This window comes from Meleagris gallopavo, chromosome Z, assembly GCF_905368555.1.
Source record: "Meleagris gallopavo chromosome Z, MGAL_WU_HG_1.1, whole genome shotgun sequence".
Lineage (NCBI taxonomy): Eukaryota > Metazoa > Chordata > Aves > Galliformes > Phasianidae > Meleagris > Meleagris gallopavo.
The window spans coordinates 28,436,399-28,454,648 of record NC_139435.1 but is presented as its reverse complement, the minus strand read 5'-3'; the positions used below and the strand labels follow the sequence as shown (position 1 = coordinate 28,454,648).

The window sequence follows — 18,250 nt, the reverse complement described above, 5'->3', positions numbered from 1 at the left end:
GCTGCTCGTGGCTATAATCAGAGTTGCCAATTCTTGCCATTTCTGGAGATCAGCTGCTAGCTTGACAAGAGGACCAAACACACAGCAAAAGCTTTATCTTTGACCTTTCAACACCTCCTTTTCCTAAACAGTTACAAAAAATTTTAACCTACTTATGACATTACTAAAATTGCATTATATAACCAGACTTTTTGCATCAGTTCAAGCACATCTGACAAGATGTTGACAGCAAATGCAGTAAGTGAATGAAGTTTTATTCCATTTCTTAGCAGAACAAAAACTACAGCTCTAAAACTAGCCATTTTCATATCCATTTAAATTCTTGTCCAAGCCACTCTTTCCACTCATGGTAGCTTTCTCATTTCATGTTTTATTATCTTAGAATGCAAGAAAATCTGAACTGCGTTGAAATTCTGAATTATACTTAAAATAAATCCACAATGAATTCAATCTATAGAATATTATAGTTTACAACGAAGTAAAATTTTAGTCAGTTTGACTCTAAAAACAGTTTCTAATGTTGCATGCCCAAACATTGCTGTTAAGAAATCTCTGGGACCAATCAATCTGCAACAGAAGTCAATATGCTTGCTTCTTCTGCTGAGTCTGCATTTTACTGCTTAAGTGAGCAGAAATATAACTGCACTGCATACAGAAGAAGAATATTACCACAGGCTAACATACGTACACTGATGCTAAACCGAAGTTTCATTACACAAAAAATTTATTTGGGATGGGACTCAACTCATGCTGTACTGCTGCAGCTATATTTCCAAACTGGAACTTGAGCTATAATTTTAGGTACTGATTCCACTGTCCCCAGTATTTGTCATTGTTCAGTATTTGAGGAACTAATTAAATATTAAATAATTAAATAAATATAAAATATTTAAAAATTAATATTAAAAACATTAAATAAATGAATGAATAAATAAAGGAAAGTTGAGCATCAGATACACATACGAAAAGATTTTTGGGAAAAGAAATAAAAAGATTTTAAAAACAGGACAGCAACAGACCAGGAAGAAACAATCAATCCAACCCTTTCTGTATAGAAGAAACATTCAGGAAACATACACGTGAAGTATAGGCAGTGATAACAAGAAAGTACAAAACTTAATGTCAAAGCAATTGTGAGCAAAAAATACCAAAAACTAACTCTGAATTTCTACCAGAGGACTCTGTATTAATACAAAATTCAGAAAGTGTCTGCTAAGATTTAAGCATGTTGCTAGATATGATAGCATTCTATTTGCAAAATTATAATTCTGAAATGGCTGACAGTGTCAAAGTATGCAGCCTTCTCCTTATTAACGGTCTCTGATCACCTCTATTTGCAGAAACTTCCTAACAGAAGCCTAGCATATGAAAGACTTCAAATATATTAATTTGAATATAAATTATCTGCATTAGAAATGGCTATAAACACACTATCCAACTGAAGTAAAGTGATTTGCAAATGAAGTGTAAAGCTCTACTTTCTTTAATTTTCCATGACAGCATCAGCCCATTTCTTCTTCTTCCTTTTCTTCTTTCATTTTTTTATGTTTATGAATTGATTGAATCCAGTAAACTCAACTATAAACCAATATAAACAATCTATCAATACACATATCCTCCCTGTAGAAGAACAGATGAGATAACAGTTATAGTTCCAAGAGACAACAGTATCATAGCCATTATTGGCATCATTTCCATTCAGGAACTACCCAGAAAAAGAACTAAATATATACAGTGATTAAAATTTCTGGTAATTTCAGAATATGAACAAAGCACTTAAAAAGGGGAACATAATCATTAAAATATTGAAACTGATCAGTTCTCTGATATTTGACAAGAAACATTCTAGAATATGATCAGAAAAATCTCCTTTCACTGGCATTTAACTAGTAACAGATCTCTACCTCATGTCAGCATGTGTCAGCAAAGCTAGTGAAGCTTCAGTTCTCCAGACTCCCTCAGCAGTTCTTCCATATCTGTCTTGGATGTAAACATTCCATTCCCTAAAATCTATTGTCTCTCTTCTGTGTTCTTACAAAAGCATGCTGATAAATTAGATCACAGAGCAAGGTAGATGCATGAAAACAGTATCAAGCTCCAGTTCCAGCTAGAAAATACCAGTAACTGCTACTCTTAATTACTTCCTTCAGTCAATAAGCAGATGAATGCTTAACAGCAACTTGAAATGGTTCTTTCTTAACCAAACTATATCCTAATCTACCAGGAGGACAACCACTTAGACAGGAAAGACTGGAAGGTATTTAGTAGTATATGACTTCCTGTTTGGAAAACTGCTATTTTCAAATAAAACTAAGACACTAGAAGGCTGATAAACTACTCAATAGGGCTGCAAAAGAACACAATCTTTGAGATCAGTAAACCAGCGTCATGACATCATCATCTGGTTAGATTATATCACAGACAATCTAAGCTTAAGAGGGAATTTTACACTATGTTTTAACTATAGCTAATGTTAAATAAGCATCAGCAAGCAAAAGTACTCTAATCTCTAATTAAAAAAGAGCAATTTCACTACAACGTACCACATATTTATATCTTTAATTACTTCACTAGATGAATCTTAATATTAATATCATCTTTTTTTGTGTAAATTATCATAATACTTTCTGAAATACTCTCTGCCTAGCCCCCAAGGTATCCAAACATATCCATATATGATACAGATCATATGCCTAAGCTGTCTCTAATTTTCAGAAAGATGCTTAACAGCTAATTGAAGTATTATGTCTGGCAAAACTGAGGTTCAGATAAAGGAAGAGAGAGAGAGATTATGGCTTTTTCAAGCTACTGATAAAGAAGAAACAAATCAAATATTTCTGGCCTGGAACACGGATGGAGATGTAGCGATGAGTTACAGTTAAAATTACAGCATCCAGCTCAACAGTTCCTAAATTGATGCTAACTAGAAGTGTAACATTATTTAGTTAAAAGAAGAATCAATTAATAAGCATGCTGTCTTTCTTAGATCTTAAGAAAGTCTACTTGTAGCTGTAATAACCAGCTACTCTTCAGGAGCCATAAAAACTAAGAAAGAAAAAGAACAGAAAGCCCAGCAAGACCACGGAAAGTACAAAATTACTGGATTAAACAAAATAGAGGTATGAAATACTGATAAAAATGGAAGCATAGAGAAATGTTGGAAGCAGACTTCCAATGTGATATTAGTTCCATTCTGCACTACAAAAAGAATCAAAATGGTAAAGAGTGTGTGAGGACTAACCCTCATTTCTGCCAGCTCATGGGCGTCCAACCCTTATGCTTGCCTTGGTCACTTTTAGTGAATAGAAATGGTCTTGGGCTGCATATATGTAGGCTGCTCCGAAAGTAACGTTGTTTCCCATGGAAAGAACAACAGATGCAAAGAGTAGAATAGCACTATGTGATATAGTGAATTCTCAGCTACAAAATGCTATTTTTCAACATAGTTACCATCATTAGCTATGCATTTTCACCAGTGATGAACAAGAGCCTGCATGCCACAATTATAAGCCAGCACCAGTGAAAGTAACCCACTATCACCACTGCTGAAATGCACCACACACCACCTCACTGTGCTCACATCCACTCGATAGTCTCTATGAGCACTCAGCAAGTATAGACAAATGTCAGTGGGTGCAATTTTTTCTGCAAGGAGGAATTCAATGATACACCTTTGCTTCATACGCACTTTCATGTCATACACCATTCTGTCAGACTGTCCCTCTGCTGCCATCTGTCATGCAGCAACAAAATGTAGCGGAATATTGGTGGGAAGCTTCAACCTCTACTGCCAACCACCAACGTCTGCTTCTGACACTGTGGGCCAACAGAATAAAACAGGAGGCGTTACTTTTGGAGCAGACCTCATAAAATATATAATAATATAGTTAATATATATATAACAAAACATTTCAATTTTAAATAGTTTTCTTAAAACATTAAAAAAGAGGAATAACGAACTAAAACATAAAACTAATGGAATATTTGACCTAGTTTTTGTGAAACTAACACACCAGTCTAGTCCAATGGAAGTGACTGCAATTCTTAGTGAGGCCAGAAGCTGTTCATCAGACTTTTCAGAAAATTTCCTCTTCTTGTACCTAACCCTTGACAACAACTGTTCATTGCAAAATTCGCAATGACATGAATAAGGTCTGACTGTGAAGAGAAGTATATTTTTCTCTGCTAAGGTAAGGATTATGAAAGTCCAGGAAAGATCAGATCCTTAAGTTGAATATCTGATTGCTACTCTACACATTTCATTTGAAAATTTTCAGGTCATGTAGTTTTATCAAACAAAACAGGACTCACAAATGTAAATAGATGATTTTCTGGGAGCAGTCTTTAAACCCCAAGCTGTGTGGTGCAGCTGACACCAGAGGGACAGGATGCCAGCCAGAGGGACCTAGAGAGGCTTGAGCTCTGGGCCCAGGTGAACCTCATGACGTTCAACAAATCCAAATACAAGGTCTTGCCACTGGGCCAAGGCAAACCCCACAACCAATACAGGCCATGTATGAAACAGCTGAGCACAGCACTGCCAAAAAGGACTTGGGAGGTACTGGTGGATGGAAAGCTCGACAGGAGCCACCAGTGTAGCCTTGCAGCCCATAAGGCCAACCAAATTCTGTGCTGCATCAATAGAAGTCAGCAGGGCAAAGCAGGTGATCCTGCTCTTTTACTCTGCGCTGATGAGATCACACCTAGAGATCTGCATCCAGGTGTGGAGTCATCAGCACAGAGGAGACATAGACCTGTTGGAGCATGTCCAGAGGAGATGGATCCAAGAATGGATCCAAAGATGATCCAAGGGATAGAACGCCTCATTTACAAGGACAGGTTGAAAGAGCTGGAGCTATTCAGCCTGGGGAAGAGAAGGCTCTAAAGTGACCTGAGAGGGATCCTTCACTATCTAAAGAGGGGCTATAAGAAGGGGATGGACTCTTCAGGAGTCTGCTGTGACAGGACAAGGGGAAATGGCTTCAAACTTAAAGAGGGGGGACTCAGGTTGGATATAAGGCAAAAGTCTTTTACAGTGAGGATGGTGAGGCACTGAGCAGGTTGCCGGAGATGTTGTGGAAGCCCTGTCACTGAAGACATTCAACTCCAGGCTGGATGGTTTCTATGAGCACCTGATCTAGCTGTGGATGTCCCTGATCATTGCAGAGGAGTTGGACTAGATGACCTATAAAGCTCCATTCCAACTCTAATGATTCCATAATTCCATGATTCTATTGCCAAATTCCTTTATCAAAATGGAAAGCACTGCTGCATATTCATCACTGTTCTGGGCCCTGTGTTTAGCCAGTATATCAAAATGCATACAGTTTTTTGCCATCACCCGAGTCAGCACTGCACAGCACTGTCCTTCCTGTGCGCTGCTTTCTGACAACATAGAGCCAATAGAGCAGTGATTGTTTGGGTGCTGCTGAGCAACAGGCACATGTCTGGGGCCACTCTGCTGGGAAGAACTGCCAGCTTTAAATGACAGGGAGAGGGTGGACTACATTTTGGGCCATGCAGGGCCACAAGCAGCCCACGGGTCATGGGTTGGACTTGCCTGTGCTAACTGGAAAGAATTCTGAAGAACAAGTCCAGAAAAAGACTGTAAATTACAGAACTAAAACACCAAGGTAATACAAACAATGCATCTGTTTTCCACTTTGATGGATATCTTTGATGCCTAGTTCAATAAACTTCACAAGTCACATCTGACAGAATGAAGTAACTTTATTTACTAGCTCTGTCTGGATATTCTTGTGATTACCGGGTAAAGCAGAATTTCTTCTATTTATTTCGGAGAAGGAGATCATTACTATGGGTAAACATTTTAGCTTTTGTAGCTTGTCCACAAGATGGAGAATCTCTAAAGTTAAAGCACTCAAGTAAGGTTCCAAATAAAGAATATTTGATAACTTCTGAGTATTTTTTTTTTTTTTTTAACTTTTTGGATCACCATAGTATCTAATTACAGAGCACTAAATTTAATGGCTGGAGAATTATTTAGCATTTATTGAGTACAGAATCATGTTCAATATATCAGTGTAGTTTATTGTAATTATTAACGCACATGCTTCTTTTTCTTAATTCCTACTTCATTATACCCTTTGATATGCTTTAAGTTACCAAATAATACATAATTAAGGCATCATATAATACATACTAACATCCATACCAACAATTTATAGTTAAGAAACAAGCAAGCATATACAAAATTATTAACTAATATTAAGCTTCTTTTTTTATGCATTTGAGTTAAACAATGGAAACTAGTCAATATTAAAAATAACAAAATAAAGACCATAAGTACCTAAATGCTGAATCAAAACCTCAGTCTTACACATTCCCATGCAGGTTACTTATCCTACTTTCAGTTCCTTTCCAAGTCTTCAAAGTGAACAGAAAACTGATGTAATAAAATTTTTAGAAAATTGTTCACCTGGGGAAATGGCAAGGAGACCTTTCGCCGCTTCTAATTTTCAAAGATTACTTTCAATATATCTAGAAACAGAACTATGTTCTTCCATCTCTTCTTATGTTTGTGAAAATACAGATTTTACTTTTAACGTCTTCCACACAACTCCTTAGACACAGTTAGAACCATGGGAACCATTACAACAGTTTAACCGTTAAAACAGTTTAACATGAGTAACTGTCAGATTCTACACCTGGAAAGGGCAACCCTGGCTATAAATTCAGTCCCTGGGACAACATGCTCGGGAGCTGCCCCTCTGAAAGGGATCTGGGGAGTCAGCAGTGCACCCAGGCAGCCAGGAGAGCCCATTAAACCCTACGGTGCACAAATATGGGATTGCCAGTTGGTGAGGGAAGTGATTGTCCGGCTCTACAATGCACTGCTTCAGCCTCACCTTGACTACTGTGTGTGATTTCAGGTGCCACAGTACAAAAAAAGGACACAAAACAATTACAGAGTATGCAAAGGAGGGCTACAAAGACACTGAAGGCTTCAGAGGGGAAGACATGAGAAGGGGCTGAAGTCCCTTAGTTTTTCCAATCTAGTGCAGAGCAGGCTGAGAAGAGGCCTCATAGTGGCCTGCAGCTCCTCAAGAGGAGAGCGGAGAGGCAATGTTGAGCTCTGCTCTCTGGTAACAGTGACAGAGCCCAAGGGTACAGCACCAACAGATGCAACAGGAGAGGTTCTTCTTGGTTTTCAGGAAGAGATTCTTCACTGAGAAAATGGTTGGGCACATTGAACAGGGTTCCCAGAGCAGGGGTAATGGCCCCAAGCTGCCAGAGCTCATCCTTATGGGTTCCTTCCAACTTGGCATATTAAATCATTTTATGATTCTCTATCCAAAGATATGAAAAATATAGAGCAATTCTGTTCAAAATAATATTTTTAATAACTTGTAAAACAATGGAGTAAAATAACACAGTAAAATCAAAACTACAACTACAAGAATAGGGAAGTTTATTCTTTCTTTCAATATTAAACTAGGCTAAAATCTGGAAATCATAAATTGATTGAAAGCATAAATGAAGCCCAGAAGTCAGTAGCATTTTTCTTGAATGAGAACTACACTATCTTAAAAGACTGACTCAAAAATGTCCAAATTCTATGAAAAAGGCAAACAAGAAAAAACAGGCTTTAAAGCAATATAGGAGGACTATGATCTATACTTAAGGTCTTTATTCAAAGGATTCTTGTGTCATTTTATCTGTGTTTACACAATGAAAAGTCATAAAATCACAGAATCATAGAATTACTCAGGTTAGAAAAGACCTTCAAGATCATCAAGTCCAACCACGACCCAACCATGCTATCCTAACTTTAACAATACTCCATTAAATCATGTCCCCACATCCAAACGGTTTTTGAACACATCCAGGGATGGTGACTCAACCACCTCCCCAAGGAGCCTATTCCAGTGCTTAATAACCATTTTGGTAAAGAAGTTCTTCCTGATACCCAACCTAAACCTCCCCTGGTGCAACTTGAGGCCATTTCCTCTTGTCCTGTCACCCATCACCAGAGAGAAGAGACCAACCCCACTCTCACTGCAATCACTTTTCAGGTATTTGAAGAGAGATATAAGATCTCCCCTCAGTCTCCTCTTCCCCAGACTAAACAGCTGCAGATCCTTATTCTCCAAGCCCTTCACAAGCCTTATTGCTCTTTTTTGGATCTGCTCCCGATTGCTCATAAACTCAGCTGCTCTGAGAAACAAGGAAGATTTGACTGGTGAACACAGAACTGTTATGTGACTCCTATTAAGAAGATTTGTCAACAATAGATCCAAAGTTTTTAGAAGAACTTGAAGAGTAAAAATAGAATAGTATTCAGAGACCACACTGGATGGTTTTCGTGCAATCATCCTACAATGTTAGTAACTCCCATTCAGAAAGAAAATTTTTTTGTTTATGAAAATGACCATATATGGTCTAAGGACAAAAAAGGACTATCAAAAAATTTACTAAGCAGTACACTCACCTTCATCACTAGTTGCCTGCTGTTTAACCAAAGTCATTGGAGATCTAGCTGGGGGTTTATTTAGTGGATGACGCCAGCTCTTAGATACTTTCTTTCCTTCAGCTTCTGCTGACTGAAAGGTAAAAGCACAGCTAATTTAGCACAGAATTCTACAATTAATTTTGATCAACCAGTCTTCTATAAATGTGCACAGATATCAATTTCTAACTAGTATAAAGGTACTCAAAGCACCTTTAGAGTCACAATACAATGTCTGTAATGCAGAATAAAACTCAAATTAAGAAAAAGCAACCTTTTTCAAACACAAATTATTAGAAGTTACAATCGTCTTTTCCACACTTATAGAATATAAGTCCTCCTTTGCACAGGTAATGTTTGAGAGGAAGAACAGCCCAATAACTGCAGAATCAGAAATACAATGCAAACATTAACTGTGGCTGTGAAAATGAGGCAGCAATCCACTCAATTTGTGACAGAGTGCAATACACATAAGGAAACTATCATTGTGGGAGTTTAAATTTAAAAAAAAAAAAGGATTTGGAGTTGAGACAAAAAAATTAAGCATCCTGACTGGATTTACATGGAAATTCTTTCCTCTTTAACATGACCTTATGGACTTTCATTTTGAAATTAACTACGCTTCAAGAACTAACAGCAATGTTGCAGTCTCCAGAAGTGCATCTTTCCCAACTCCACATTGTGTGACAATGGGAGAAATCAAAAAGTAAACCAGTTGCTGGTTCCTCAGTAGAGGAAGCACAATCATGCTGGCAACAGGTTGAGGGAAATCTCACACAAATCCTATGGGCCACACTGTTTTGTGTTTTCTTTGCCACACCAAGAATGTAACCCAGCAGGTTCCATATCTGTGCCTTGATTGCTTTGAGAATTAAAAATTACATATTAATTGTAAAGTCAATTACAAGACACGTTTACTATGATTAGCAAAGAAAAATGAGGCTAAAGCAGTGGACAGGTTGATGATCTGGAAGAAGTTACCAGCAAATTATAAAGGAAAAGATCTGCTTTTTTAATTGCATCTATACAGCACATTTGTAAGTTTTAAATAAGAACTTATAACAAAAACACATTAAGGAGTAAGCAATTATACTGGGGAATATTTGAAACCTCTTATTTTATATGTAACATACAAATGGCTGAGAAGCATAGAAAGAGATAAATATAATCTCCAATACAGGATGCTTATTAAAGCTAACAAAGCCAATAAAAAATCATTAGTGCACAATTCCTGACTGTAAAATGCTTGGAGTGATTTTAATTTTACCTCCCAGTTTCCCATTAACACTGGCAATCTGGCAGTAGATCACCGGCTCCATCTTCGCCAAACAGGGAAACTGCCAAACTAATAAAACTATTGTGACTAGCACTACAGCTTTGTATTTTTCATTATGCTTCCTAAAATAAATGCTATTCACCCTTCCACAGCACAACAGCAGTGCAATAGAACAGAAGAGTTAAATTCAGTTCAAAGGAGCTTTTGAACACTATCTATTTCAACTGCCTGGCCACTTCAGGACTAACTGAGAGCTAAAGCAAAATTAGAACACTGTTCAAATGCCTCCTGCAACACTGACAGAGATGGGCTACTAATCATCTCTAGGAAGCCTGTTCCAGTATCTGATCATTGTCGTGGTACAGAAATGCTTCCTAATGTGAAATATGAACCTTCTATGGCAGCTTTGTGCCATTCCTTCCCCACCATATGTTCTGAGGAGCAGAACCCAGCAGCTCCCACTGCTTCCCCTCCTCAGGGAGCTGTATTGACTCTTGGTCTCCTTGACTGGGTAACCCGACTGTACTCAGCCTCTCCTCACTAGACATTAATTCTAGCCCTTCTACTAGATCCTTTGCCTTCTTCTGGATTCTTAGCAGAATAATGGGTAAAAAATAAAACATTTTTTTAAATATAAATGTGTGATACTAAATACAGTACTCATTTCTAATTGATATTGGATAACACAAAACTGTGAGGAGTGATTGAGTTGACAGAGTCATTCAGGCATACAGATAGACCCTGAAAGTCTAGAGAGTTGGGCTGACAAAAATATTATGAAGTTCAACAAGAAGAAATGCAGTGTCCTGCAAGTGAGAGGAACAGTCTCAAGCACCAGGACATGCTGGAGTTCACCCAGCTGGAAAGGAGCATGTCAGGAAAAAACCTTTTGAGGTCCTCATAGATACCAAGTTGAGCAATGTGCTCTTGCAGCTATGAAAGATAATGGCATTCTTGGCTGTATCAGACCAAGCATCATCATAAGGTCAAGAGAACTAATCCTCAGCATTGGTGAGGTCACATCTGGAGTACTGTGTCCAATTCTGGGGTCCCCAATTCAAGTAAGACAGGAAGAGGATCCAGTCACCAACAAGCCTGCAAAGATGATGAAGAGACTGGAGCACCCTTACTGTGAGGAGAGGCTGAGAGAGCTGGGACTTCAGGAAGGAGAAGAGAAGATTCAGGTGGAGATCTTACCAATGTGTATGAACACCTGAAGAGAGTGGGGGCCAGACTCTTTTTGGTGGTGCCCATGCCAGGACAAGAAGCAGTGGGCACAAGTTGGAACACAAGAAATACTATCTAAACACCAGGAATCACTTCTTTACTATACAGATGATGGTCTAATGGTTGTGGAGTCTCCCTCCAAGGAGATTTTCAAATGCCACCTGGCACAGTCCTGGGCACCATGCTCTGGGTGAACTCGATTGAGCAAGACAGTTGGACCAGTTGACCTCCAGAGGTCCCCTCCAACATCTACCATTCTGTGATACGTAATAATTTGTATTTCTGGTTCAACACATTTCTGGTCAATTAAAGCTCATTGCCTTGTTAACACTGGCAGACAGTGATCACAGGAATATCTTGAGAGTAATCATTGACAGATCAGATTCACAGACACAAAGTGACATTAGTAAAAATCTAAACTCAGAGGAAAAACACATCAACAAGTAAGATCCAAAAAATCCTCCCTCTCAATTCTCACTCTTGTCTGAACACTTCAGAACATGCTGAAATTAACATCTGATTAAAATCATGCATACTCTTAACTGCCTTACTGTAGATATCAGTTCTCATTAGGAACAGGTTTGGTCATGTATTAAATCAGGAATATATTAATGTAATGATGAAAATTTGCTTCACATACGTTGGATGTTTCCATGTCATCATCTTCATTCCTTTTTGCAACTGGCACTTCACCATGTCTCAAGCTACTTCCACTTTCTAGGTCACTGACATCATCCTCTGTAGAGACATTCACCTTTTTAGCTGGGCTTTCTGCCTCGGAATTATGATCCTGGCACTTCAGGTACGGTATGGATGATTTAGACTTATTCTGAGTTTTCAAACTCTCTTCTTTATTACAGCTATTTGAAGTGGGCACACAGGCCCCTGAATCTTCAAATGTAACGAGAGAGTCACTGGAATCCTCCTTGTCCTCATCAGCTTTTGGTTCCATTTGCAAAGGAACAGGACAGGAAACTGAGTCTGAAAGAATGCTTTCTGTGGATCAAAAATATGGCTTCTTAATAAGTCTCACATTATATTACTGCATTTCACTTCAAAAAAATCTGAATTATTCAAATAAAGAATACAGTTCCTCATTTAGAAATCATACAAAACAAATAATGTAGTAGAAGGACATACATAAAAGTGGAATATAGGTTTGATCACAGAATAAATTAAATGTAAAATTTTGAGTTTGGAGTGTGAAATATAGCTTTAATCTTTTTATGGGCATTTTGTGTTTGAACTGCAACAGTTTTAAGTGATTCAAAATAATCAATATTCATGTAGCTTGTTTACTCTGACAGCTTGCAAGCACTTTTACTGGCTGAAAAAAAACACAGTATAGAAAGTTGGTATATTGACCTTTATGATCCGCATTTATATGTATTATGCCAGTTTTACAAATGAAAATAAACAAAGACTAATGGTTTATAACTAGGAAAATATATTCCAAATAGATACCAAGAATATTTTTGAAAGCGACAGCACTAGTCTAAAAATGAAAAGCAATTAGCATAAATTTATAGTTCAGCAATTACTGTAATTTCATATTTCAGTGAAATTTCACCCTTCAGTGCAGAAGGGTGAAATTTGTGTAGATTTTACTTTGTTGAAATTCTTTATCTGCGGATGTTTCCATGGATTTCCATGTTTTGTGGGATGTTTTCAGACAGAACAGGAGGCTGGAGAGGTGACCTAAAAAACATGTTCTCAAAGAACTCTATGCCACACACCCCAGTAACAAAGAAAAAAGTCTCTAAAGCCCCTTTTCACTTTTTCTTCACATTGGTTATTTCAATGTGCTCCTCTGATAAAATGACAGATCAAATTAGAAAACTGATAGAAAGTCCATCCAATAACAAAACAGAATCTATTCAAATGAAGACTTCTGCCCCGATAGAGCATAATGAATGTACTGGCCAGAGATAACTCAGGGCAAATCCCTTCAACTGGAGCTACTAGTGTTACATCTAAAACGGTCCTTTCTTCTACAAAGGTCTACGTACCACTTTTCAGTAGCACAAGGGAAAACGGATAGTGCTCCACTTTTCTCTGCTTTTCCTTCCCTTATCAATGAGCACACGAAGGAAGCTAATTAATCACTATAACTAATCACTGGTTTCCCAGTGTTCATGGAACACTTCAAACCTCTGTTAAAGTTGGGGGAAGTTGTAAAGGAACAGCGCCACAAAAAGCTTCCATATTGGATTAATCACTGTGGCATCCTCATGGGCTCAATCCTGGTCTTTACCACCTCTAACAAAACTAACACAACTATTAATAATTAAAAGCAGAAAATAGTCTGTGTAAGTGCAGCCAAATTTTCTGTATAAATTTGAAATCACAGGACTGCCCTCAAAGGTAAGATTTCAGTTTGCATTTTGGAACAGGAATGTATATACTTGAGCTACAGTGAAATTCAATATTAAGAGAAAGAATAAATTAAACATATCAGTAGATCTCACTACAAAATCACTGTAGGGAACAAAGCACCTTTGACTTGACAATACCTTGATAACTTGCATTATCAGACAGTTAAAGGGAAAGTGACAGTAATTTTGTAGTCTCAAAATAGAGCCTTTTTTTTTTTGCACAAACACAGACTGCTTTTAACATGCAGTATTCTTGATAAAAATACGTGTGGTGCATTGCAAGTATATATGTTCAACCTGTCTGCATCAGTGATAAGTCATCCCATCTTTTGCTGTACAATTGCTATTACAGGTGTTATACGGGTGATTCTACTCTCAGTTCTCAATAGTAATTTGATCATTCACTTTTACTGAATCAACCCTCTCTTTGTAACTTTGCAACTTTGTAAGTACTTAGCTTTAGAATTCTACTTAGGATAGTACGATGCTTTAATATCAACTGATCTGTGGCATCAGAGTATCTACAGCCTACAACTTACATGTGAAAAATCATCTGTCCTTATCTCACCTGCAACCTTGACATTATCCAATAAATGTTGATCCAGCTGCATTCTACTACTGCTTTCTTCTTCTCCAGAAGGCACTTCTGTATTTAGCGGTCCCACTTTTTCATCTGGTTTTTCATTGACCTTGAAGCCATCAGTAGCTGCTTCAGTCTCTTTGATTTCTGCACCAGTTGCCATAGCAGATTGTCTCTTGTCCCCTGGAGTTTTAAGCTTTTTAGATCGAGATCTGTTGTGCTGGAAGCCGCTATAAGAGATATTGCTGTCAGAGTAGAGTCTGTCTTGGATAAGATAAAATGTCTACCAATATATATGTCCCTTTCACCTGCTTAAAGTGGTAAAACCTGACAATTTTTCATCTTTTTGTGTAGAGATAGCGTTTACAATTTATTGATAGATTAACTATTTGATTTAACCTTCTAATCTTTTTTACCATTCTATGACAGAAGTTATTAAACTGTAAAATAATTTTACATATCTATCAGTTAACCAGCATCCAAATTAGTTTTTTGATGAACCATTCTTTTGAACCTGAAAGAGATCAACCTTTAAGAAAGTAATGAAAGCAAAACTCCCTCAAATGTGCTAAAACCAGGTGCTACTTCCCATACCAATGCTAGCAAAATACTAGATCAAGTGCCCTTATATAATCAGGACTATCCATTTATCATAGAAGGTTTTATAAGCATTTTAATACAAATGAACAAAAAATTTCTATCACCAAGTATTCTGAATGTCTATTATATCAAAGAATAAATTTGACAATAATTTTTAAAAAGCAAACTTGAAATAAAGTCTTCTGTACAGGTTTTTGCACTCTCAGAAGCTGAAGAGCAAAGTTGGAATAAAACAGCTGTGAGCCTCTTTCAGAAACAGGCTTGCAGTTTATGCGCTCAGGATAAATGGAAGGGGAAATTGGAGTCCAGTTTCAAATTCAACTCTGTGATACCAAAAGAGAAGATCTGTATCTGACTGATTGTATATCAGATTGTAAAACTAATGATGCATTTGCAATAAATGCCCCATTACAGGAGGAAAACCAGGAGATTTTACAATGGTCTTGCATGTTAGACTCTAAACATCTCCAGAAATAAATAAATAAATAAATAAATTGTTAATCCTTCTCCTTTATCCACTAATCTATACCTTTCAACATCCTCTAAAATACTAACAGTAATAATAGTATTTCTATAAAATTGTAATTCCAGAAAATTTGTCAAAGTATGATACAACCAGTACTATAACTGCTTTTATGCAGTTCTGTTGAAGCAAAGTATTTCAGCTTCAAATGTCGAAGTTACGTTATTTAAGTACATTCATGAAAATCCCGATATGTAGTATTTCAATTTTTCCTCTGTTGCAACTAACATAATTCCCAAAATCAAAATGACTACAAATTTCATTTGACATGTTATAGCAGAAATGAAGCTGAACAGGTACTTCATTCTCCCTTTGTAAGATGCATTATTAACATGGCTGAACAAAAGCCAATCAAGAATTAAACATAGGAATTGTGTTTATTAGCTAAGCTGAGTGCATGAAATCATATTACGTGTTCCTTTGATAATACTTTCAATGTGATTTTTAAAAAGTCTTTGCTTATAGTTAAAACTGCATCCAAGTGTACAGGCGCAGTTATGCCACAACATAACTATAGCTTACTACAGAGCAAAAGAGCATTGAGTTAGCTAATTGACAAAATCATTCTATTTGGGTTAATACTATACCCTTATAAGAAAGTGGTCACTCATCTTCCATATTAGCTGTCTTTAACACCTGATTATATCTCACAAACTATTCTTAGCAACCTGAGAACAAAACCAATATTACATTCCTCAGCAACATTGCTCCTCTACAACAGGAGTTGGTTTTCTTCTGTATGGGTTGATTTTTCTATTATCTTCCTCAGTAATGACATGCACTCATGAAGAAAATGATGAAATTCAAAGTTAAATAGAAATTTGGAAAGGTATTATCCTTAACCCAGAAAACTTCCCAGTAAATAAATATCAATACAACAGCCCACTCTACACTAAAACTAAGATGATCTTTATTAGATAACGAAAAAGAAAATCCATAAAAATCATGTTCAGTAAAATCAAGACGGAAAGCAGTAGTGCAGAAACAAAACGTATCTGCGCTATGTAAACAAGAGACATGATGAGCAACAAGAAAACAAAACCAGTTATAAAACAGCTTTAATAGGTCAGAATTTGAAACCTTTAGTACCAAGCTGAGACTTTTTTCCTCTATTTTTGTTAGTTGTGCAAACATAAACAACTGGGATTTAGACTTGTTACGATCTATCACTGACCTGAGGTAGATACAGAAAGGTTTTGGCTGCTGCACTGAGTCTGCCAAATAAGTAATGATATCTCCTTAGAACCAGATTGTAGTGAGGACTAAGACTGTTGCTAGAGACATCATATGGCTGTAGGGATTCTGCCAGAGCTCCATGCCTTGTTTTTCCAATTTAATCCCTATCTCACCTATGATGATGACATTTCTCCCTTCTTTTTTGGATGCAGAAGTCACTAGAAACAATGAAATTTTGAAATTTTCTTTGGAATTATATTTACTAAAGAATAATTCTAAACTCCAGACTAGAATGAATGACGCTCTTTATGCTCATTAACTTCAGCCACGCATGTAACAAACTAGAATAGAATGTCAGAGAAATACAAAAGAAACAAGGAAATGGACATCATATTGAAAACAACCAAATCAAGGATAAAGAAACGAATACCTCTTGGAAAGTTTCCTTATTTTCTTTCTTCTCTGTAGCCACATACTTAATTCAGGAGTTGACTCAGGAGTCGGCTTTGTATGATCAATGGTATATAAATCTTTGCCCTGTTTCCACAGCTGGTATCTGTTTGGCTGAAATTTCTTCACAAAAACGTCCATGGAAATTGTGACCATGTCTCTCCTGCAGGTGCACTGCAAAAGAATAGAGGAACCTGAATGACAAGTTGTATAATATGCCACAGCTTGTAGTTAACAAAATCAAAAACAAAAATCGTACATGTAAAATCCAATTTTTCTAGTGGTAAGAAGCATTCAAAGTTGTTAACTCAGAAAATGTGATATTTCAGGATACTACAGAGGTACTTCAGTTCAGTTAAGACATGACTAAGTTCTAAAGCTAAGAACAAAAAGAAATCATAGCCTTCCTTCTGGCTCTATTAACTGTGCTTTGTAACTTTAAGCATAATATATTGAATCAAACACTGCATAAATCCTCAGCAGCATCATTATTTTCTTCTTAAAAATAAGTGACATACTAGCCACACATCCAAAAGGTATTTGCAGGCACTTATAGGGTTCCAACTTTTACATCTCTTCTAATGAGAAATTTGTTAGTTAAGAAATGCACACTAGTACCACACCAACTTTCTGTTTTGTTTGGGTTTTCCTACAAAGGGGGAGGAACAGCAAGAATGGGGAGCAGACACTTCAAGACGTTATCTTTTAAGGTTAGAATAGAGTGTTATAAACCTGTAATCTAGCCTTCTGCGCAATGTACACTTCAAAATCTCATACACTACTTCCCTCATGAACTTCACCTTGTTCTCTGATCAATAATCTTTGTATTGTTTCCTTTCAAATCCTGCTTATCAGTAGAATATTTTACGCTTATTGAATTAACACTTAACAACTGTAAAATTGGGATTCTTTAAAAGAAATGCTGTAAATTCTAAAAGATTATTTTAAAACTGAAGTTATTTTTCCAAAGCTTCAAAATACTTACTATAAGAGGCTACGATAAATAAATCAATATGCCTGCAGTACATACATTATTCAGATTGAAAGCAAAATGGCTAAAAAAAAAAAGATTCTTAAGTGGAAAAGCTTTCAAAAAATTTAATATTATAGATAAATGACTCTGTTAATGGGCAAAACTGAGATAAGGTTCTCTTTAAGGTAAACAGTGATATACAAAAAATGCTAAATACGTAGTCTGGCTTTCCAGTTTGCTTCCAGTTAATTTAAAAGGAGTGAAAAAAACATGGAAGGTGTTTACTCATAAAAAATGAAACACGCTTGTGATGGACTGGTAGTGTTTATTAGCTTGCTTTCTGTAAAATGATGCAAATTCTTTTGTCTGCTCTTTCTACTTATTTCTAATCTACCTTTCTTCTGCTTGAAAAGCGTAAGTAGTACAATGAAAAGAAAGAATCAAGTTGTATTAACATGTTTGTTTTCCTTTCATTCTAAGACGAAATACAAAAATCTGAAGGCAAAAGCTAGAATACGGTGATGACTTAATGGGAAGATACTACAAACACAAAATCCTTTAAAATGACTTGCCAAATGCCAGTTAGTACAAGTGATTTTT

The 18,250-nt window shown here is 36.7% G+C and overlaps 1 protein-coding gene across 3 annotated transcripts in view; it reads right to left on the bottom strand.

The window, feature by feature from the left end:
• Nucleotides 1–18,250, bottom strand: part of KDM4C (lysine demethylase 4C) — a 291,774-nt gene that overhangs the window by 119,978 nt on the left and 153,546 nt on the right. For 2 of the 3 annotated variants that reach the window (XM_085213045.1, XM_085213044.1), the window contains 4 exons: nucleotides 16,658–16,851; nucleotides 13,917–14,158; nucleotides 11,614–11,969; nucleotides 8,453–8,564 (listed from right to left, as the gene is read on the bottom strand). In XM_085213045.1, the coding sequence (XP_085069171.1) occupies nucleotides 8,453–8,564; nucleotides 11,614–11,969; nucleotides 13,917–14,158; nucleotides 16,658–16,851 (904 nt within the window). The remainder of the gene's footprint in view (nucleotides 1–8,452; nucleotides 8,565–11,613; nucleotides 11,970–13,916; nucleotides 14,159–16,657; nucleotides 16,852–18,250) is intronic. The other variant, XM_085213046.1, reaches the window with a different exon arrangement.